Genomic DNA, 19,362 nt, shown 5'->3' with positions numbered 1-19,362 from the left:
AAGGGGGGCCGTAAAAAGGCACGATACATCTCAATATCGTATATCCTGCCATTGAGATGTTGACGCGATCCAAGTCAGAAAGGTTTTCACAGCTTGACGGTGTCCTTCTGCAAAGCCTCTACTTCTCTTTTCAAGGCTTCTCTGATATTCTGGGCTAATGCAACCGCTTCCTCTTCGTCCAGCTCTTCTCTCTGACCTCTACCAAACATCTTCCAGCTCTTGACTTCGAAGGTGTCACCCTTGGACTTCTTTGATGGCGGTTTGCGGCCATCAGGATATCTAGGGATGAAGTGGAAATGCACATGCGGGACGACCTGCGAGGCACGAGCGCCATTGTTTTGTACGACGTTCCAGTCCTCAATATCCAGTGTTTTGGCAAGTGCGCGCGACATTAGTGGCATCCAGTATCCCAGGGCCTGGGCGGTTGGCCCGATGGGCACCTCACTGAGTTTCTCGTGGTGTACGCGCGTAGTGAGTAGAACATGGCCTGTTGTCATAGGTAGGATGTCCAAGAATGCAAGGATATGGTCAGAGGACAGGATGACGAAGGCATTGGGATCCACAAGAGTCGGGTCGGGGGCCGAGGGGATGGGAGAGCCAGATGATGAAGGATAGGCTTCGCTTATACGACAGAATGGACAATCGGAAGGGTAATGTGATTCTAGTGACATGGTTGCCGTTCCTTTTTGAAGATGCAGCTGCGACTATGCTGGCTCTCTGTGTGAACCCTTGTCCTCTGGAGTTCGAGGGTGGCCAGAAGTCGCTCTCTAGCATTGCCAAGACTCCTCCGCATCACCGTCATACTCGAGTAGTCTCCTAACACTTTAAATGCGGTAAACTTCCGTCGCAATGTGAAGCAGCAAGCCACCATCGCATCCAATATGAGGGAGATTACTTGTGACGAGATAGGACATCGTATGTGAATCAAATAGAGGAGTACCCTTCTGCTCATCGTAGACTCATACGGATCATGTCCAAGTCGAGCTGCTAAATCTCATAGAAACAGTAGGTAGTAAGCGGGTTGCTTCCGCAGTCGCTCAAGAAAGAACCTCGGTCGTTTCTGCTTGACTTCTCTCATGCCGAGCGAGCAGCCCGCAAGGTCTATCGCAAGGCACAAATTTCTAGTGACAGATGTACCTGTACATGGCTACCGAACGTTGGACTCAAATCCTTCCTGTTGAGACTCATATTTACCGAGTTGACCTTGCGCTTTGCGATAAGCTACGAGTACAGCTCGCGGTCGTGCTGCTGTCGAGTTAGTGCACTTGATACCCACAAGAACACTGACTCTGTGTCCCCGCGAGTTCCTTTCTCATGACCTGTCTGACTCGCTGCGTAGACATGACTACTGCGATTGGAGAATACACTCAATGGTTGTTCCAAAGCTGTTCACCATCGTCTTTTCCCTCGTTCTCGCTATGATTCAGATTCCTCCTGCAAGCTGCTGACACAATAATACGAATAGCGTGGAACTGTCTTGCCAAGATCCCGCGAAATCATCAATCTCTTCCGCTAAAATCGTGCCCTCAGCGACGGTGGACCTGCTCAATTCGAAACCTGTGCCGACACGGTGGGATCCGCAAATCGCGTCCCAGCGCTCATGCGGTCGACGCCGATCAGTGTTCTTCTAATTTCGAAGCCGCGCGAGTCGCGGTACGTCTAAGACTTCCATCCTTCCCACCTGCCAGCATCAGGGTCGTGATGCAGTGCCGTTGTGTTGTTGGAAATTGGTCACGCAGGTCATGTTAATCCAACTACCCAGTAGACTCGACTTGCAAGGCTGCAATCTAGAATTCTATCTCGTGGCAGGGGGCCATAATGGCGCCATACAGCTGGCACGGTCGCCCTTCAGGGCCCTCAAGTTCAGAACTGCACGCTCTCATCCTCAGCTTTGCGGCCGTTAGGGGGACAAATGTACTTGCCTGATATGTCGACTCAAGCTAGTCAATACGCCACACAACAGCAACCCTTCCTCAAGGCCGAAACAGCTGAATGCAAGACGGTAACAACGTCTCCATTCAGTAAGCGAATGTTCTCAACAAAGTCATCCCGCACGCGGGTCAACTCAATCTACAGCAAGACTTCTGACGCAACAGTTTCAATGGCACCGCCATCTCTGCACCATCTCTGTGAGCAAAGTCTATTCATCCTATTGCTCTGTATGTTCGTTCCGCCATGAACCTGGTTGGCAGTTGTTGCCATTCTTCCGAACGAACTGTGCACGAACCGTTTGCCCGTCGAGCCCCGTAACTTTACCATTCCATAAATGGCAACACAACTCGAAGATCATGTTACCTCGGACTCACCACACAGGTCCACACTTGCTTGAAAACTGACGCTGGCGTGGGTCAAGCACGCCGTGGATCCCGATATGGAGTTGATCCTTCCAACGTCGATCTCCTCGTGGTACGTGGGTGGTGCCTGCATATGCAGCAATATGTACTTCTCAATTCCCTAGGGGTTCCCCTACATCTTTTGCGTTCTTCTTCGTTTTATCTATCTGTCGGTACTGTTCAGGAGCCGTGTCCAGAATCCCGGTTTCTATCTGTCGCTCTCTCAATCTCAAACGCTTTTTCTCGCACTGTTATTACCTCCAGCTTTCACACTTCACTCCTTATTGTTTTCTGGATTACCTTCTTGCCAAACTTCTGGAACAACTCAAGTTTATCAAGAGAGGCAACCGGCCTCCAAAATGGCTACTGACCACGCGGACCATGGATCGAGAGGATCTACTGGTGTTATAGTAGCTGCCGTCTCAACCTCTATCGCATTTGTCGCCTTGAGTCTAAGGTTGATGACAAGAGCATTCATTATTCGCAATGTTGGACCTGAAGACTATGTTGTGCTTGTTGCGTTCGCGCTATCAGTTGCACTCACAGCTCTCATCTGTGTTGAGGTGCAACATGGACAAGGCCGTCACTACTCGACAGTGTCCCCTGAAGAGTTGGAACAGCTGAACAAGGTGAGTCTTCCCGAACGGTTCCCTGGAAGCTTACTGACCTATCTCAAGGCATTCTGGGCCAGTGTTCCTGTCTACCAAGCCAGCTTGACGTTGACTAAGATCTCCATCCTGCTACAATATCGCCGCGTGTTCGTCGGCACTGGCATACAACGTTTCATTCTTGGCTCTATCGGTGTTATCATCATATATGGATTATGGTCGGTATTGTCGACCGCGTTCATGTGCTCGCCGGTGTCCTACTTTTGGGATCGAAGCATCAGTGGCCACTGCCTAAGCCGCCTAGGGGTCTGGTTCTCAAATTCCGCGCTCAACATCATCACCGACATTGTGATATGTGTGATGCCCTTCCCAGTGCTGAACAAGCTTCATCTTCCTCGCAAACAAAAGTACGCACTCATGGCTGTTTTCGGTCTGGGCCTATTCGTTTGCCTGACGTCCATCCTCCGACTCAAATCTCTCTACGACATATCTGTCTCTGACGACATCACTTGGGACAACACACCCGCGGCTTACTGGTCTAGTCTGGAGGTCAATTTTGCAGTGATCGCCGCCTGCCTACCGACGCTCCGCAAAACAATCTCTCGATTCTTCCCTCGCTTCTTCTCCTCATACTCCAACTCGGACTCGAACCACCGCTACCTGCCTTCTCGCAAGACAAAGACAAAGTCACGCGCCGACACAAACGGCTTCTCAAAATTCGCCATCACATCTCACGCCGCCCAAACCGATTGGGTACAAGGATTGACATCTCAAAATGTCACTGCAAAGGGCTTATCATCAGAGATGGACGACTTGAAGAAAAAGCCAAGCTTAAGCACATGCAACAGCGATGATGGTATCACAGTTGTCGGGGCTGAGCCAGAAGACGGTCGGATCCGTGTCATGACTACCATAGTCACACATGAGCTCACACCGTCACCTTCGGAACTGGATGTATCCGTTGGTCCGAGTTCAACAGCGTCAAGTCCGAAGGAGAGACATCTTGTATAAGTGCTCTATCTTTCCATCTATCAGGCTCGTTTGGCTAGGGTTTCATGTCTTTCGTTCACTTGTTGTATACCCCCCTTCTTTATCTACTAAAGTAGTTTCCTTTTCTGTAATGACATATTTGACGATCGCAATTATTCTGCAATTCTGTTCGCCTCGTCTGAAAGTGGTTTGACAGCTTTCGAATAAGCAACCACATCAAAGCAAAACCTCCTGACAGCTCCTTCCACATCCTCGAATGATCAGATCTCTACAGTATCACACCTTCCCACCACCTCGGAACCTTTCGGCCTCGAGCAATATCCCTGCCTCCCATCGTTCCTTCCATCCGTGGAAATCGTTTGATCTCGTGACTCGAATTTAAGCAAATGTCTTAAGCATTGTCAGAGCAGCGGTAACAGCGCCTCCCGTCGATCATCCCAACCTGTCAAACACGTCGATCAAATGCTATCTCTCCTCGACCCATGGGATTTTTAATCTTTGATAGGTGTCTCTAGAAAGGCAAAAAGAGTCATGTGGGCGAGTCAGAGGCCCCCTGTCAGAGCACGAGTCAAGGAGAACGCACGGACGAGACGTGTATCTCCTGTGGGTAAGTGGAGTTGCGGTGATCTTCATGAGTGGATGCAGAGAGAGCAGAGACAGTTGAGCACGTGGCTGTGGGAGAGACATCAAGGTCGTGGGATTGATCGGCTTGTCATGGCTTCGAGACACTTGACGGTGAGGATGGTTGGATTTCTGCTGCTCCACAACATGGATATCAAGATCGGGCTTAAAGACAGGGTTGAGGACAGTGGGTGTCATGAAGAAAGGAGGAGTATATGAACTACCTAGCTCATGGTGTATTACTGCTGGAGGCTCAGTACCTTTTGAACGATGTTGAGAATCGTCACAAAATCGACGTGTGGCCTGGCAACGCCTTGGAGCAAGCAACGGCTTTGATAAGAACCTTATCACCATCACCATTTAGGTGTCCTGACGTCCCAGCGTCTGCTCATAGCGCACTTCTTGCCAGTAACCCTGGATAGGCCTGGATGAACATTCTTCCAAGCCGAGGGAAGCGGGCAAAGTCTGCTTCGATGCTCTGGATGGGCGGACGACGAGCGAACACATTGAGTATCCTTGCTGCCGAACCTTCCTGGACGAGGGCCAAATCATTCCCTCAGCTTCATCTATCAGGTGAGTCGATTGAACACCAGAACGAGATACACCTCCAACCTAGTGAGAGACGTCGTACCTGAGTAACGTTCTCGACCACGATGCCAGATTGCTTGGTACTCTGATCGCTCTGTGACTCACAGAATCCACACTGGTGCCCTGAAAAGTCTGGTGGGGAGACTTGGGCCCGAAAGTTCTAAAACCTTGTGCGTTCACGGTTCACAGGCCAGCAAACATAGAAGGCTTATCGCTCAATCAGAGCTCTGTAAACGAACAGAAAGAAAGGACGATCGGGGCATCGAGACGAAGTTTGACGCAGAGGCATCTCAGACGAGCCTCTTCGATCAAAATTCTTACTGCTTTGATTCGGGTCGGACAGCCAATCGCAGTGATTCAACAGAGATACCCTTACTGTTCCCCGCACCTTACAGACCTTGCCCCTCCCTTTCCCACTCATACCAGATGCAATATTTGGCTTGGGCGAGACCCTCGTAAAGGCGCATTTCATTGCGACCCGGGGAGTATCTGGAAGCGCAGCTGCATACACGATATCTGAGCTCTTTAGGAAAAGAGTTGGAGAGCTCCGCTCACGGCAGCAGACCGGCCCCGGGATTGGCAACCTCCCCGAAGATGGTTGGCAGGCTTCCAACTCCACTCATGAAGACCCAGCTGCGACCAGCTTTGCGGAGGCATGCCAATGCCTTGCAGTGGTTCTGATACCTCAAGCAAAACTTGCAAGAAATCGCACTCTCGGTGAGGATGAAGGGGCGCTGGTACCGCAGCCCTTGACCATCAATTTCGACTTGTCCCGTCTTGTATGGGCTGTGCTTCCCGGGAGATTCGACGCCGAAAACTGTAAGCAGCAGCGCCTCAAGAGCGACATTTAGAGAGTCGAAAGCTAGGAACTGACTAGCCCATAACTGTCTGCCAGCCATTCTCATGCATGACATCAAGCCAGAATACTTCACTGTCGCCAATGTCGAACCGCCGCCAGACCTCCTTGACGAGCTTGATGAGGATGAACACAGGCTTGGAAGGCAACCGTGCAGAAAGTTGATCGAGTCTAGTCATAGCAAGATCTCGAGCGCGTGCAACATCCATGTCATACGGCACTTCGTCGTTCAATCCCGAAGGAGATACAGCAGATCCAGACAGACGAAGCTCGGCAGCTGCTGTCACTATTATTAGGAGCTGTAGTGGCCGTGTGTTGGAAGTCGGCGGCACGTTGCCAATAAGATCGAGCAAGATATGCCGTGCGAGTGACGTCAACCAAGCTGTCGGGTCATGAGGATCAGGATGGAGATGTGTTCCGCAGAAAGGAAAAAAGAACTGGCTGGACGTTCCAGTAGTGCTAGCATTTCCAGTCAACCCGAGCATTCGGTTACATAGAATGTTGGGGAAGACTCGATAAATCTCCAGCAATGCCGAGCAGCGTGTGGCTTCTGCGACCATGATGAAATCGAGCTTACCAGTACTTTGATCTTGGACGTCGATAAGATCGTCTACAGCCGGCCATCGGATACCAAGCAACTCTTCTTCAAAGGCTGTGGCTGCTGAAATGATGTCCGCAATATTTACATGCTCAGCCGTGGTGCCATAGGATAGTGGGCATGATATAGCTCGATAAGTACGAACGAGTCGGCCAACTTCGGCAAACAGAACCTGTGCTCGAGGCCCTACTCCAGTCCAAGGATGTGGCATGACTTTGGTACCTATCGTTCGGGCCTCGTTGTAGTCTGTCCTACCGGTTGACTTCTCTCGGCTTGGCGTATGTGGCTCTTTGTGTACAAAAGCAACGCACATCTCCCAGTATATGAGTGCCTCTGCGAAGAATTGGTCGTTGCGGGCCATTTCCTCTGTCTGGTTTCCGTCTTCTCGGAGTAGTCGAGGGTATATGAGTCCTCTGGCAGCATTCAGGTGCGCCATTCCAAGATCTCCAGCCTCATGCCATGGTGAACTCATTCCCAGAAGCAACACTGTAAGCAGGAGTCTATCATCCACTTGTTGGTTGACATGTGCAAGTTGCAGCTCCTGTTGGAGACATTCGTATGCCTTACGTTGCATCTGCAGTCCCTGAACTCCCATTCCTATGTTGTGGTTTGCCAAGTGTGCTGCAGCCATGCTCTGAATGGCGTAGAAAATCGAATTTGAGCTGTCCCAAAGCTTCGCTATTACAGTACGGAAAGGATTTAGCTTCGAGTCGAATGACGAGTACAGGACGCAAACATCTCGGAAGTAGTGTTCGACCAGTCTTGTCGTATCGTTTTGGAGTGATCTTGACATGGAAGGAGCCGCCATACGATAATAAGCTCGAAGTAGCGATTTCCATTGGCTCATTTCCTCCGGGCTATTGCTTCGATGCTGATGAAAGGTTTGGATCTCGTTATTGGCTCTTCGGCTTCCATCGACCTGCTGTATCAATGTGTTTGGTGTGTTGAGGAATATGGCGTTCTGTTGGTCTGGATCAGGGTAGCCCGGCCATTGCTCTGGCCAGGGACAGTAAGGGCCCGAGGCTTCCATTCCTACAGCTTTTTGGACAGGTGGTGTGTGTATCGCGACTGCAGAATGAGTGCGCTCCTCAGAAACATCTCGATGTCCAGCGGCGCTTCCAGGTATCTCCTCGTTTTGGTAAGTGGCTGTCTGTCCAAAGGCTACTGGATCGATCGAAGAGAAGTGGTACTCGACAGAAGGATGGAATGTCTTTTGGTTATCGGTTTCATCGGGCTGCAGAACTTCGTACTTGGTCGACCACTTGAGGGCTTTTTTGTAACCAGGACAATCGTAGCCACGCTTGGTGCAATTATCGCAAGCCTTGTAAAAGTATTAGAAGGGTTCAGAGTGATCAGTGGGCGTCATGATGGAATTCGCGAATACGCATTCAGGCCGATTCTTGGACAAGACCTGGATAGCTGTGTGCGATGACAATTCATGACATCTGTATTCTGACAAAAACTCACCGGCCGTGTTTCGTCACATTTTAACTATTGATAACATGTTAGTCTAACCACGAGAGCAAAGAACCCCATCAAGTACAATGACACGATAAGCTATCCAATGAACTTACTCTCTTGACTTTGCACACTTGACAGCCGTTACGACTCTTTGCTGTTCTCCTAGGGTTCTTCTCCACGCCTCCAGATCCGGAGGCGGTGGCCGCTGTCACCTTCACCTGTGGCATCCGCGACGGCCTGGTCTTCTTAGTCAATCCAGTGTTGAGAACGTAGAGAAAAATTCGAAAATTGTTGGCGTACGAGAAACAATTACAAGGCTGGCTCGTCCAGGGCTTCCCCAGATATGCTGAGGCATTTCAAAGCACCTTGTTAGGACACGGGCGAGACCTAGGTTGATGGGGGACGTCCGGGCTGCTTTTGAGGGTCGAGACGCTTTTTCTCGGCCCGTCCGCGCTAGAGGTCATCGGCAGCAGACAGCCGGTGCGAGTGGGGAATTATTACACATGATTCGGCATACAACGTTGATCATCCTTCGGCTTGTCCGAGATACCTAGGCAATCGCAAAAAGGACGTTATCGAATAGGGATTTCTGCTTAAGAAGGACAGCCCCGTTTTACGGCAACTACAGGTTGATCAAGAGGGCATTGTGAGGAGGATGTCTATTCACAGTGTTGAAGACGAATGAAATGCTTATCTGAAGATAGAATGTGTCACGTCAATACTTTTTGAGGTATCTCTCCACTGCAACACTACGGGTATCGTTGCAGGCAGCCACCGTTGCGAAACGCATACAAGCTCGCTTGGGGCTCAGAGGACGATGCTGAGTTTGCAGAGGGAACAGAGATACGCCGAGTTGCTTATCTCATGCGAAGTATCTGTCGAGTCTGAGGAGCCGTGTATAAGCGAGCAGGTTGACGCATGCTATCGCATAGCTCATTGTGATGGAAGAATTCAATACGTGTTGGTGCTCAATGAGTAGCCTCCAGGCTAGGCAGAACAAATTGCTTGTTTCGTTAGAGGCAATGCGCGATCTACTCCTCGATGGTCTTGACGCAGTCCCATCCTCCCTTGAGACTCTCTTTCCATAGGCTGACTCTGTTGTCACCGCCGCTGACGGCCAAAACGTTACCGCTCAGACTCCAGCTAACACGCCAGACGACAGCGTCAAACTTGAGTTCTGTGCTTTGCCAGCTCGACGAGTTGGCGGGATCGGCGTTTGCCTGGCACGTCCAGATGCGTACAGTTCTGTCTTGCGATGCCGAGGCAATGTATGACTTTGAAAGAGGAGTTGGCGACCAAGCGACGTCGCGCACCCAGTCTGAGTGTCCAGTAAGAGTGCAGATGTTGTTGTATGATTGGGTTTGAGGGTTGAAGTCCCAGAGCTTGACCAGATTATCGCTACCACCAGTAACGAAACGGCGCAGGGGCTGTGGTTGAGATTGGGGTGTTTGGGCAGCAGCTAGCTGTGCAGGGAGAAGCGACGGGCTCCAAGAGACGGCGTTCACGCCCATAGCGTGCGCGGGGAAGATGGAGTGGGAGAAGGAGTTGTCGCTGAAAGTGATGACAGAGACGGAGCCATCAGACGAGGCGCAGGCCAGGTGGCAGCCAGGCTCCGGCGGCGACCATGCGATGAGGTTGACACTGGCGGTGTGAAGGGTGAAGTCGTAGATGCGCTGCCATTGGTTGTTTTGCTCGCGCCAGACAAACACTTTGCCGTCGTAGGAGGAGGAAGCGAGGATGGTGCCGTACTTGGGGTGTGCCTGAGTCGGGAGTATGTTAGTTTGAGTCGTCGAACAAGGCCATACAAGAGTCGCATACCCATGATACACACCACACGGCTCCGTCATGTCTGTAGAAAGCGGTTAGAATGGCAAGGGAGCTCTCTGCTAATAGACACGTACCCCTTGAGTGTGTCTACCAGGCGGTGTGAGTCGCCTTCAACCTCGAAGATCTTGATGGTCTTGTCAGATGAGCAGGTTGCCAGGCGACGTCCGTAGTAGTCGAGGACAGCATCGTGCTAGTTGCAAGTCAATGGGTGCGAGCTTGCGCCAGGAGGTGTTTGGCAGCATACAATCATGTCATCGTGACCGGAATTCGAGATTACTTGAGCCTGTGGGGATCGTGGTCAGCATTTTGGTCATGATAGCTTCTTGGAGGCAGAAATACCATGTCGGCGGTGCTGTGTGTGAAATATGACTATGTTATTATGGTCGCGGTATTGCCAGCTACGTAGATGCGATGAATCTCCGCCAAGTGTACTTTCCAGGTCGGCGGAGGAAGCAGCGGGCTGCCAAGGCCTCTCCGCGGCGGATCGCTACTTCCGAGTGCTTCTTATCGCCGAGGCCGAAAGCTTCCCCGGCTTCCACCTCGGTTGCCGCACGCGCCCATGATGATTTGCATGTGCATGTGCTTCATCTTCGACCAAGACGACATGAAATTATTAACTACAACCCTGACATCTCCCTTTCTTTCTTCACACGTATCTCTAGGACGTCATGTCGGACGCTCTCTGTGGGCCGTCAAATGCGGTGCAGAATCTGGCTAAGCACTCGTCGGTTGACCGAACTTTGCAGCAAGACCGCTTAGTGTCACGGCAATCGCCCTCTCAAGTATCCTGAAGAAACACTTGCACTGTCTCGATTCAAGTCTAATACCGTGTCTCTAGGGCTTTCGCTCACACGATCCCAACGTCGCATCACTCGACCCAGAGTTCGAAGCATTCCAGAATGGGCACGCACTTGGACCCGGACCTGCTTTCGCTGGACCGTCTTGGTCTTCTTCATCCTTCTCGAACTTGCACTCGCAAACACCACTTCAAGCAGCCTCCTCTGCTCCGCCAACTGCGTGGACTCGAGATTTCCAACGACTGAGTATTACCTCTCCACAACAAGCACTACCTCAAGCTGCCCCCCAAGCATGGCACAATCATTTTGGCCAACATGCACAGCCCTCTGCTCCTCTACACGCACCTGCTTCCCAAATGCAGTTCCCTTCTGCCCGCTTCCAATCTCCTCTGGCCTTCAATTCCATGCACGCCACTCCGCAGTACGCTTCGCAATCTCAATACACTCAGCAACAGCAAGGCCTCCCTCAAGATCAATTTGATGAAGCTGCTTTTGAGGCGGCTTTTGACGCTGCTCTACAAGATGCTTCTATGGATCAAGATGCTACTATGCAAGACAACGACCAGTTGGAGGACTTCAACTTCGAGCCCTTCGCTCCAGACTTATATCCACACCTTCCTCTGTTCCGTCTGGCTTTGGCCGATGCTTTGGTAACAAATACGGACGAATCGCTCCATAAAGCTGCAAAGGTTGTCGCCGCACTCATACAGCATCCTCGGTCCATGGATCCTATTCAGGCTATGCTCTTCCGCCCTCTGTTGTCCGCTCTGAATGATCCCAAGCGCACCTTGTTCGCTCAGCGCTATGGGTACGAGCCTGCCCTACATGAAATGCTCGATGCTCTTGCTCAACAGACCGAGAACACTCGTCTGAACATAGACGCGACTACTGAGCGCCTGCTAGCCTCTTATGCCGACCTGCTTTGGCAGAGAACCGAGTCAAACCATCTCAATCCCACAGACTCGCCCCGTACTGCCGATAACGCCCACTGGCTTGGCCAGTTCTTCCGAGACCAGGATTCCATGACTGCCCAGAATATCACGCAGAAGTCTGCAAATCTCCTAACGGGAACTTTTCAGCGACACGTCATATCAGATCCAACCTCACAGGCGTTGAGTAGGGTGCTGGATTTGGAGCATGAGCTTTACTCTGAGCGACCGGCCCTCTCGTCGACTTCTATGCCGCTAAAACAGGGGCGTGAAGCCATGCTGTTTGATATGATGGAACGCGTTTTGTCACTTCCAGAGACCCTTGAGGCCTTGGAAGCTTCTGATGCACCACAGCAATCTTTTCAGGATTCTCTACAGAAGCAATCGATAGGTGACAGTCACGCGCTTGAAGACTATCAACATCAACTACGACTCTTGGAGCAGCAAAATGCAAAACGACACTGGCTCAATGCTTCGCTAGCACAAGGACAAGAACACACTCAGGATGGTGCTATCCAGCCTTCGGGTGAGCTTTATGGCAGGTCAGGCGATCTACATGAGCAATCATTGGACGAGCAGTCCTTGGAAGACGTACCAAGTCAACAGACAGAACAGGAACGTCAAGAACAGCGGGACCTGGATCGTCAAAACGATGACGAGCTGGCACAGACTGCAGCCAATCTGCTCGAACGTGTTTCCGATAATCAATCGTCTAAGTTCAAAAACAGTGCCTTCCTTGGACTTATGAGACAACTCGCGGATCGAGAAGTCAGAGTCGAGGGCGACAAAATGGTTCCGGTAAGCCCAGGCCAACAGTCCAACTAATTCTGTGTTTCAGCTCGGTTCTAACAGAGCACTTTCAGACAAATGGATCAAGTAACGCTCTCAACAGTGACAGTCATCGATCTACGATGGCAGCACAGGACGGTCAGGAGGTTGTGGACCTTCTGAAACAGCCCAACAGCATGACAGATCAAGGTAAGCGTTAGTGTTGCTCTATGCAACTTCAGAAGTGTATCTGACGTCCTCAAGATCATCAATTCATGATGACCAGTCCTTTCGCAACTGCCGATGACTACTGAATAATGCTCTGACGACTTGAATTCTCTTCGACGCAGACAACATCAAGGTGGATCACCAGATATACCCAACTTTGAGTTACAGTGCTGGATGCTTTTTCAAGAAAGACATGCAGCTGGAGGGCCTTGCATGATGTTGTCTAAACCCGAAGAGCGAACGCCAAATAGGCACTCCCTACGAATGACGTGGTCATACTCAAAACCATCGCACAACCTGGTGGATGCATTACTTTGTGGCGGTGCGACGAGAGAGAGAGTCGATGTCACGAAATCAAGTACATGGTAAGGATGTTGTGACACGGTCAGTTTCGTGCACTCGGGTCAACTGAGACCGAAACAGATTCGGTTTCTGGTGACTCCAGGATTCGAAGCTTTCTCCACAATTTGCACACCAAGAAATCCGCAGCGTCTGTTTAGCCGGCCTGATGATTGAGCAAGTCAATACAGATAATTATCTTGATGACTTACAAGCTGGTTCTGCAAGTCCAAGGTAATCTAGACAAATTTATTCCGGACGTAAAGCATCACATATTAGATCATAAAATATACTCACTTATCCTTTGGACTGATCACCAATCTATCTCTCCGCACTTCACTCCGCTCGCTATCAACCGGCGGTATCGGCGACGTCGGTATGAGCAATCAGTCATAATAGCAGACTGCTCCAACACTTCGATCTAGTAGCACCAAACCTATTCCAAAAACAAAATCATGTCTAAGCCTAAGGTCCTTCAGCTCGGTGAAATTGTTCTGTACTGCAGCCCTCAAGTCACAGTGGTGTACACAACTAATACCCAAACAGCGCGCACGAAAAGTGGGAACAACTGTCCGAAGTTGCAGAAATAATCACTCCGAATGCCACAAACAGAGAAGAATTCATCGCCGAGTGCAAGAGCGGCCGCTTCGATGATGTAGTCGCCGCGTACAGGACTTTCCCCTCTGTCAGCATCACGGGCATCTTCGACGAAGAATTAGTGCAAGCTACACCCAAGAACTGGAAGTTTCTAGCACACAATGGTGCTGGATATGATCAAGTAGATGCACAGGCCTGCGCTGCTAGAGACCCTCCTCTACTTGTTTCCAACATTCCTACTATCGCCGATGACAGCACTGCTGATACTGCTGTCTTCCTTATCCTGGGTGCTCTGCGCAATCTCAACCCTTCTATGCAAGCTTTGCGTGAGGGTAAGTGGAAGGGATCTCCTCCTCCTGCCCTTGGCCATGACCCTCAGGGCAAGACCTTGGGTATCCTGGGTATGGGCGGTATTGGCAGAAATTTGAAGGTCAAGATGGATGTGTTTGGCATGAAGGCTATCTATCATAACAGAAGAAGACTCAGCGAGGAAGATGCCGCTGGAGCTGAGTATGTGAGCTTTGACGAGCTGTTGGAGAGATCTGATGTTTTGAGCTTGAACCTCCCTTTGAACGTGAGTTTCAATCCCTGGTGAAGGCGATGCTAGGGATGAGATGCTAACACTGAGAACAGCCCAAGACTCGCCACATCATCTCGACTGCTGAGTTCAAGAAGATGAAGAAAGGTGTTGTCATAGTCAACACAGCTCGTGGACCAGTCATGGACGAAGATGCACTTGTCAAGGCTCTAGACTCCGGTCATGTGGCTTCCTGTGGTCTCGATGTCTTCGAGGAGGAGCCCAAAGTGCACGACGGTCTTATCCGCAATCCCAACTGCGTCTTAGTGCCGCACATGGGTACCTGGTGTGTAGAGACACAGACCAGAATGGAAGAGTGGACGATTGGAAATGTGAGGGAAGCCGTCACCAAGGGAAAGCTAGTCAGCCCAGTCCCAGAGCATGCAGGACTGTAGTATAATCTACATACAAGGTAGACAAAGTTCATACGTATCAACATCAGCATTGCATGATGCCGACCATCCAGGTTCGCTAAACAGAGAGGCCTCGGTCGGGAAATGCCGAGCGAGCGAGACCAGACCCCGGATTGCGAGTTTCAGCCTCCAGGCGGGTTCAAGGCGAAACGGGAAAGTTGGACCGTGTTTTTGTTTACTTTTGTCAAAATTGTTTCAAGGAAAAACTTCTGGAAGGTCGGCGTTGGCTCTACCTTCCCTTTGCCATGTCGCAGTCTGTCAAAGCAACACACAGGATACAAGAGTCTCAAAAAGGAATGACGATCCCGACAAGGCACTCCCAGACTACGGGTGCATGACGCCGTTGCGCAATTCGTTTGATTAGATGCATGAAGATAGTGGCCCGTGCCTCAATTGATTGGATGCAGAGCAGCTGGTCGAGTGCGGCGGCTTGAGATGGTGGGGAAAGTCGAACGAAAGACATCGCAAGAAATGGCTTGGATCTGTCTAGCATTGCGACATTTTGCAGCCAGGTGGTCATGAGAATGTGGTGAAGAATCGATCGACGTGCCAGCCTCCAAGGTACTCTAGATACAGTGCCAGGCCTCCCGCCGTTGCTTCACCGCTGCCACAAGTTGGCGAGACTATCCCCCCGCAGTGCTGCCATGGCTCATGGTCCTTTCGCTCGTGACTAAGTAGCGCATACTATTTCTAATGTCTGCATTCTGAGCCGTCCTCTTGCTCCTTGTTACCCTCCCAAGGCTCTTCCTCTCGACAGGCGGCCGTCATGCTGTCGACGCTCCTAAGGCCTCGCAAGAGGCGCGCCGACAAGTCGCCCTTTTCGAGCCCCTTTAACAGTTCGCCTCTAGCCGTACGAAACGACTATGACCGGATTGACGACAATGAGGACGCGGATGATTATGACGAGGATGACGGCGGCGAAGACGACTTGGACACACCGCTGCTGCCCATCTTCTCGGCGGCGCATTTGGGTGAGTGAGGACGACTTGCTTTGGGGGCACAGGCGCTAATCTCGGGAAACAGACAAGCTGCCCCTGTACAACATAACCCACTCGTGTCGCATACTGATAGTGCAGAAGTGCGAGACGACTCTTACATGGGACCAACTACGATCGCCACAAGTGTCTCAATTCCTGGTCAAACCCATCCAGTCGCAAATCCTCAAGGACCACTTCAACCGAGCGACGATATGCGCTCTCATTGCGAACTGCTTGCAGTTCCAGAAAGAGGCACAGCAAGATGCGGGAAACGCTGGTGTGAGCAAGACCAGGGCTATGGTGTCGGAGCTGCTGGCCATCCGCTTGTTAAAGGAGTTTTCCCTTCGCGAGTTGATCGATGCGCTGAGCTACGACTTCAACCCTCTTGAAGGACTGGACGCTACTGAAGGAGTCGTCCAGCTGAGACAGAACAACAGGAATGCGCGTATCTCGACTGTAGAGATTGCCATTCGGGCTCAGGCCAAGCGTTTCCTCGCCCATCCACTGGTTGTACAGCAGCTTGAAGCCATTTGGGCAGGCAGCATCGTCTTCCACTCGGCCGCCGACAATCTTCACCGCAAGCCGCCTACGCCTCCGCCAACCAGGGGCCGTAATGGTTATGGTACAATTGCCAACAACCCTGCCCCTCAACCCGCCCCCGTCAACAACTCACAACCTAACATCAGACGAAGCGTCACTCTCTATAACCCCAAAGATGCTTCTCTCTTCAAGCTATCTCGCTTGAGAGTACCTCGCTACAGACAGCTCTTTTCTACCCTTTCTTTCGCCGTCATGCTGGGTTTGTTCTTGGCTGTCCTGGTCGACCGCTCTACTGAGATTACTCCACTTGAGATTATCTTCTGGTTTTGGAGTGCTGGATACATGCTTGACGAGCTTGTAGGTTTCTCAGAGCAAGGCTTTGGTCTCTACATCATGAGTGTGTGGAACGCCTTTGACCTGGGTATCTTGATCTGCTTCTTCGCCTACTATGTACTGCGCCTTTACGGTATTCTGATACCTGCTGCACGCAAGCATTATACTGCGCATTTGGCTTACGATGTTCTGGCATCTACTGCCGTGCTTCTCTTCCCGCGTGCATTCAACGTCCTGGATCATTACAAGTACTTTTCTCAGTTACTCATTGCCTTCCGCCTTATGGTTCAAGACATGATTGCCATTCTAGTACTCATCGTTATTGCCTGTAGTGGTTTCTTCGTTGCCTTTACCTTGTCTTTCAGCGAGGAGAAGGCTGAGGCCTCCAAGGTCGCTTATGCTCTGTAAGTTGTACGTTATGAAACACGATTGCAATTTCTGACAGGAACAGGTTCCAATTAACCATGGGTTTTACCCCTGCCGCTTGGGATCTATGGCCTAAGTACAATCTACTAGGAAAAGCCGTTTTGGTTGGCTTCCTGTTCCTCTGTCACTTCCTCATCGTTACCATCCTCATCACAGTTTTGACCAACTCTTTCATGGCGATTGTTCAAAACGCGAATGAGGAGCATCAGTTCTTGTTTGCTGTCAATACTATCTCCATGGTCAAGTCGGATGCTCTCTTCTCGTACATTCCACCTACGAATCTGTTCGGCTGGGTTGCATCACCATTGCGCTACCTCATCCCCTTCCGCAAATTCGTGAGATTCAACCGGACCATCATCAAGATTACACATCTTCCGATGCTCTTCACCATCTTCACGTATGAGCGTTTGTTCCTGATGCGCAATGCGTACACGCCTATGGACCTGGTCGAGCAGAAAGCTCCTAGCAGGGGTCGCCTTCCGGCTTTCACCATGAAAAACGCTGGTCCCTTCAGTCCCGGTACTCGCCTCCGCGAACCATCCATTGTCTCGTTCCACAAGGATCGCGCTCTAGAAGAGGTTTTCCGCCGACCTTTCGACATGACAACACGGACTATTTCTCAGCACTCTAATCCTGACCAACGGAAAGCGACTGTCGTTGACAACTGGATGCAGGATATGGGTGACGAGGGGGGTGCTAGCCCTCCTATGGAACAGCCACGCTCTGTTTTGGAGAGATTGGAGAATCGTAGGCCCGGCATGAGACGTGCGCAGACATCTGCCAACAGGTTCGCTACGGTCAAGCGCGACTTCTCCACAGCTTCCAGGTCTGTTGTATCTGATCCTGAGGATCTTGCTTCTACGATCTTCCCCAGGCCAACACCAATGCGTATTGAGGAAGAGACGGATCTGGACCTGGAGCGTGAGGACATGCCCCAGGAAACTGACGCAGATGGCGATGATGAACTTCTGACCAACGATGGCGACAACGTTACGGCCACTGGCTACGATAGGACGCCGACAGGAACACCGGATCTGGTTGAAAGGAAAGAGCCCTCCCCCGCCAAGCCTACAGCAAAGGACTACTTTGAGGGAGCAGACTTCCAGACAGCAAGTTCGGTGCCCAATGCTACAAGAGCACGCCTTATGAGCGGAGAGCACAAACGTGAGCCTCACCAACGTACCGTATCGCACAGTACCATGGTTTTTTCGCCTATCTTGGAGCAGGGATACAACTCTTCGGCCTCAGAGCATGGCCCGAAACCATCTCGACCCACCACAGCAAAACAAAACAGCGGTGGCTCGACGCCATTGCCTCAGTCAGCGCCCCAATCGAGTGGTCGTAGGACGCCACGCTCGAGTAACCCTAGCCGCCCTCGTCCTAACATGCCCAACCGGCTTTCGCAATACACGGCTCCAAACATTCGCTTCGACCGATTCGGTGACTCGACACGTCGCGCAAACAGACAGCCATCTTTCAACGCTCTTGCCCTTGACTTGGCATCCGACTTTGGCGACCACCGTCGTGATTTGACTCCAGAGCCCCTGTCCCCAGGCTACCAACCTAGCATTCCGGCCAGCTTTAGCGAACAAATGCTTCGCGAACGCGAGGTGGCTTTGGACAAGGAACGACGTCGCCAGGAGCAGCGGCGTCGTAGTCAAGAGGAGGAAAAGGGCATGGTGGGCAGAATCATGCTGACCCGCATGAACACGCTCGAGGAGGGCTTCAGAGAGATTCTGCGCGAGGTACGCGATCTCGCACATACCTCGCGTGGAACCAGTGAAGCGGGCATGCTCAACTCTAGATCATCCTTGGTGGTTCCGGCGTCATCGGACGCTGGCGCGCTTTCCAGGCCTAAGACGCCTGTCAGCAGAATGGGAGGTTCGAGCGAGAGAGCTAGGAGCCCTAAGAAGGGCAAAGGGAAGAACAAGAGCAAGGGCAGAAACTCCATCAACAGCAGTAGCGAGGCTGATCCTATCAGTCCTTTGACTGTTCAGGAGAGCGCTTCTCAGGCTGTGAGCCCATCGACGGTCAACTTGCCTGAAACACCTGCCACAGTCAGAGCGTTGTCGACGCATGCCGAAGAGGGGGCACAAAACAGTCAAACTGATACTGAGAAAGAGTAGACAAAAAGAGCTCTCCTTTCTAGATATACATCCTATTTGGTCTAGAGGAGAAGAATCGGTTGGAAAGATAAGAAAGGAAGGTAGAGGAAGAATTTGTTGATGCTAGATGGTCGCATACTGGTTACATGTTTGCATACAAATATCTTAATGAATCATGGCGAAAGGCATATTGCATATTGTATATTCGATTGTTCCTGCCGCGGCGACGAAATCGAGGATCAAGTGTATGACTCTCTGTGCACGAGGCGGGCGTGTTCTCTCGTCCTTGTCTTCGGAAGAAGCCCCTCAATCGCATCACGGCCATGTTGACCGAGATCCTTGTAGACGTGTTGACTATTTTGAAGAACCCCCATGTGGTGCTACTCATCGCCCACCTAGCCCAAAGCAGTGGTCTTGTGGTCATCAAGCTGGACTGCTTCCGTATTAGAGA

The 19,362-nt window shown here is 51.2% G+C and overlaps 7 protein-coding genes across 7 annotated transcripts; 4 read left to right on the top strand and 3 right to left on the bottom strand.

The window, feature by feature from the left end:
* Positions 1–86: 86 nt before the first annotated feature.
* M438DRAFT_284079 (zinc-binding protein of the histidine triad) lies at positions 87–671 on the bottom strand (the record flags this gene model as incomplete). The annotated part of the gene is made up of 1 exon (XM_029901431.1): positions 87–671. One exon carries the CDS (start codon positions 669–671, stop codon positions 87–89), a length of 585 nt encoding a protein of 194 aa, XP_029755451.1.
* A 2,021-nt stretch (positions 672–2,692) lies between these two features.
* On the top strand, positions 2,693–3,952 carry M438DRAFT_378287 (uncharacterized protein; the record flags this gene model as incomplete). The annotated part of the gene is made up of 2 exons (XM_029908799.1): positions 2,693–2,962; positions 3,011–3,952. 2 exons carry the CDS (start codon positions 2,693–2,695, stop codon positions 3,950–3,952), a joined length of 1,212 nt encoding a protein of 403 aa, XP_029755450.1.
* Positions 3,953–6,013: 2,061 nt separating this feature from the next.
* Positions 6,014–8,282, bottom strand: M438DRAFT_283976 (uncharacterized protein; the record flags this gene model as incomplete). Its single annotated transcript, XM_029901423.1, has 3 exons — positions 6,014–7,915; positions 8,062–8,085; positions 8,169–8,282. The coding sequence occupies 3 exons, from the start codon at positions 8,280–8,282 to the stop codon at positions 6,014–6,016; spliced, it is 2,040 nt and encodes a 679-aa protein (XP_029755449.1).
* Positions 8,283–9,086: 804 nt separating this feature from the next.
* M438DRAFT_378285 (WD40 repeat-like protein) lies at positions 9,087–10,224 on the bottom strand (the record flags this gene model as incomplete). The annotated part of the gene is made up of 5 exons (XM_029908798.1): positions 9,087–9,815; positions 9,874–9,904; positions 9,957–10,072; positions 10,127–10,165; positions 10,222–10,224. 5 exons carry the CDS (start codon positions 10,222–10,224, stop codon positions 9,087–9,089), a joined length of 918 nt encoding a protein of 305 aa, XP_029755448.1.
* A 326-nt stretch (positions 10,225–10,550) lies between these two features.
* On the top strand, positions 10,551–12,433 carry M438DRAFT_378284 (uncharacterized protein; the record flags this gene model as incomplete). The annotated part of the gene is made up of 3 exons (XM_029908797.1): positions 10,551–10,664; positions 10,721–12,116; positions 12,156–12,433. The coding sequence occupies 3 exons, from the start codon at positions 10,551–10,553 to the stop codon at positions 12,431–12,433; spliced, it is 1,788 nt and encodes a 595-aa protein (XP_029755447.1).
* A 933-nt stretch (positions 12,434–13,366) lies between these two features.
* Positions 13,367–14,650, top strand: M438DRAFT_328353 (glyoxylate reductase). Its single transcript, XM_029903202.1, has 3 exons — positions 13,367–13,439; positions 13,490–14,114; positions 14,174–14,650. The coding sequence occupies exons 1-3, from the start codon at positions 13,399–13,401 to the stop codon at positions 14,510–14,512; spliced, it is 1,005 nt and encodes a 334-aa protein (XP_029755446.1). The 5' UTR covers positions 13,367–13,398; the 3' UTR covers positions 14,513–14,650.
* A 508-nt stretch (positions 14,651–15,158) lies between these two features.
* Positions 15,159–19,137, top strand: M438DRAFT_328351 (uncharacterized protein). The gene is made up of 3 exons (XM_029903201.1): positions 15,159–15,501; positions 15,554–16,784; positions 16,832–19,137. Exons 1-3 carry the CDS (start codon positions 15,297–15,299, stop codon positions 18,930–18,932), a joined length of 3,537 nt encoding a protein of 1,178 aa, XP_029755445.1. The 5' UTR covers positions 15,159–15,296; the 3' UTR covers positions 18,933–19,137.
* The last annotated feature ends 225 nt before the right edge of the window (positions 19,138–19,362 follow it).

Source organism: Aureobasidium pullulans (genome assembly GCF_000721785.1).
Source record: "Aureobasidium pullulans EXF-150 unplaced genomic scaffold scaffold_34, whole genome shotgun sequence".
NCBI lineage: Eukaryota > Fungi > Ascomycota > Dothideomycetes > Dothideales > Saccotheciaceae > Aureobasidium > Aureobasidium pullulans.
Note: the sequence above shows the minus strand (reverse complement) of the source record. Positions and strands in the feature narration are given on the sequence as shown.

Coding starts and splice junctions, on each gene's coding strand:
- M438DRAFT_328353 (XM_029903202.1), top strand. CDS start 13,399: ATGTCTAAGCCTAAGGTCCTTCAGCTCGGTGAAATTGTTCT. Junction 13,440..13,489: donor CAGCTCGGTGAAATTGTTCT/GTACTGCAGCCC, acceptor ATACCCAAACAG/CGCGCACGAAAAGTGGGAAC. Junction 14,115..14,173: donor GCTTGAACCTCCCTTTGAAC/GTGAGTTTCAAT, acceptor CACTGAGAACAG/CCCAAGACTCGCCACATCAT.
- M438DRAFT_328351 (XM_029903201.1), top strand. CDS start 15,297: ATGCTGTCGACGCTCCTAAGGCCTCGCAAGAGGCGCGCCGACAAGTCG. Junction 15,502..15,553: donor CTTCTCGGCGGCGCATTTGG/GTGAGTGAGGAC, acceptor CTCGGGAAACAG/ACAAGCTGCCCCTGTACAAC. Junction 16,785..16,831: donor TCCAAGGTCGCTTATGCTCT/GTAAGTTGTACG, acceptor TGACAGGAACAG/GTTCCAATTAACCATGGGTT.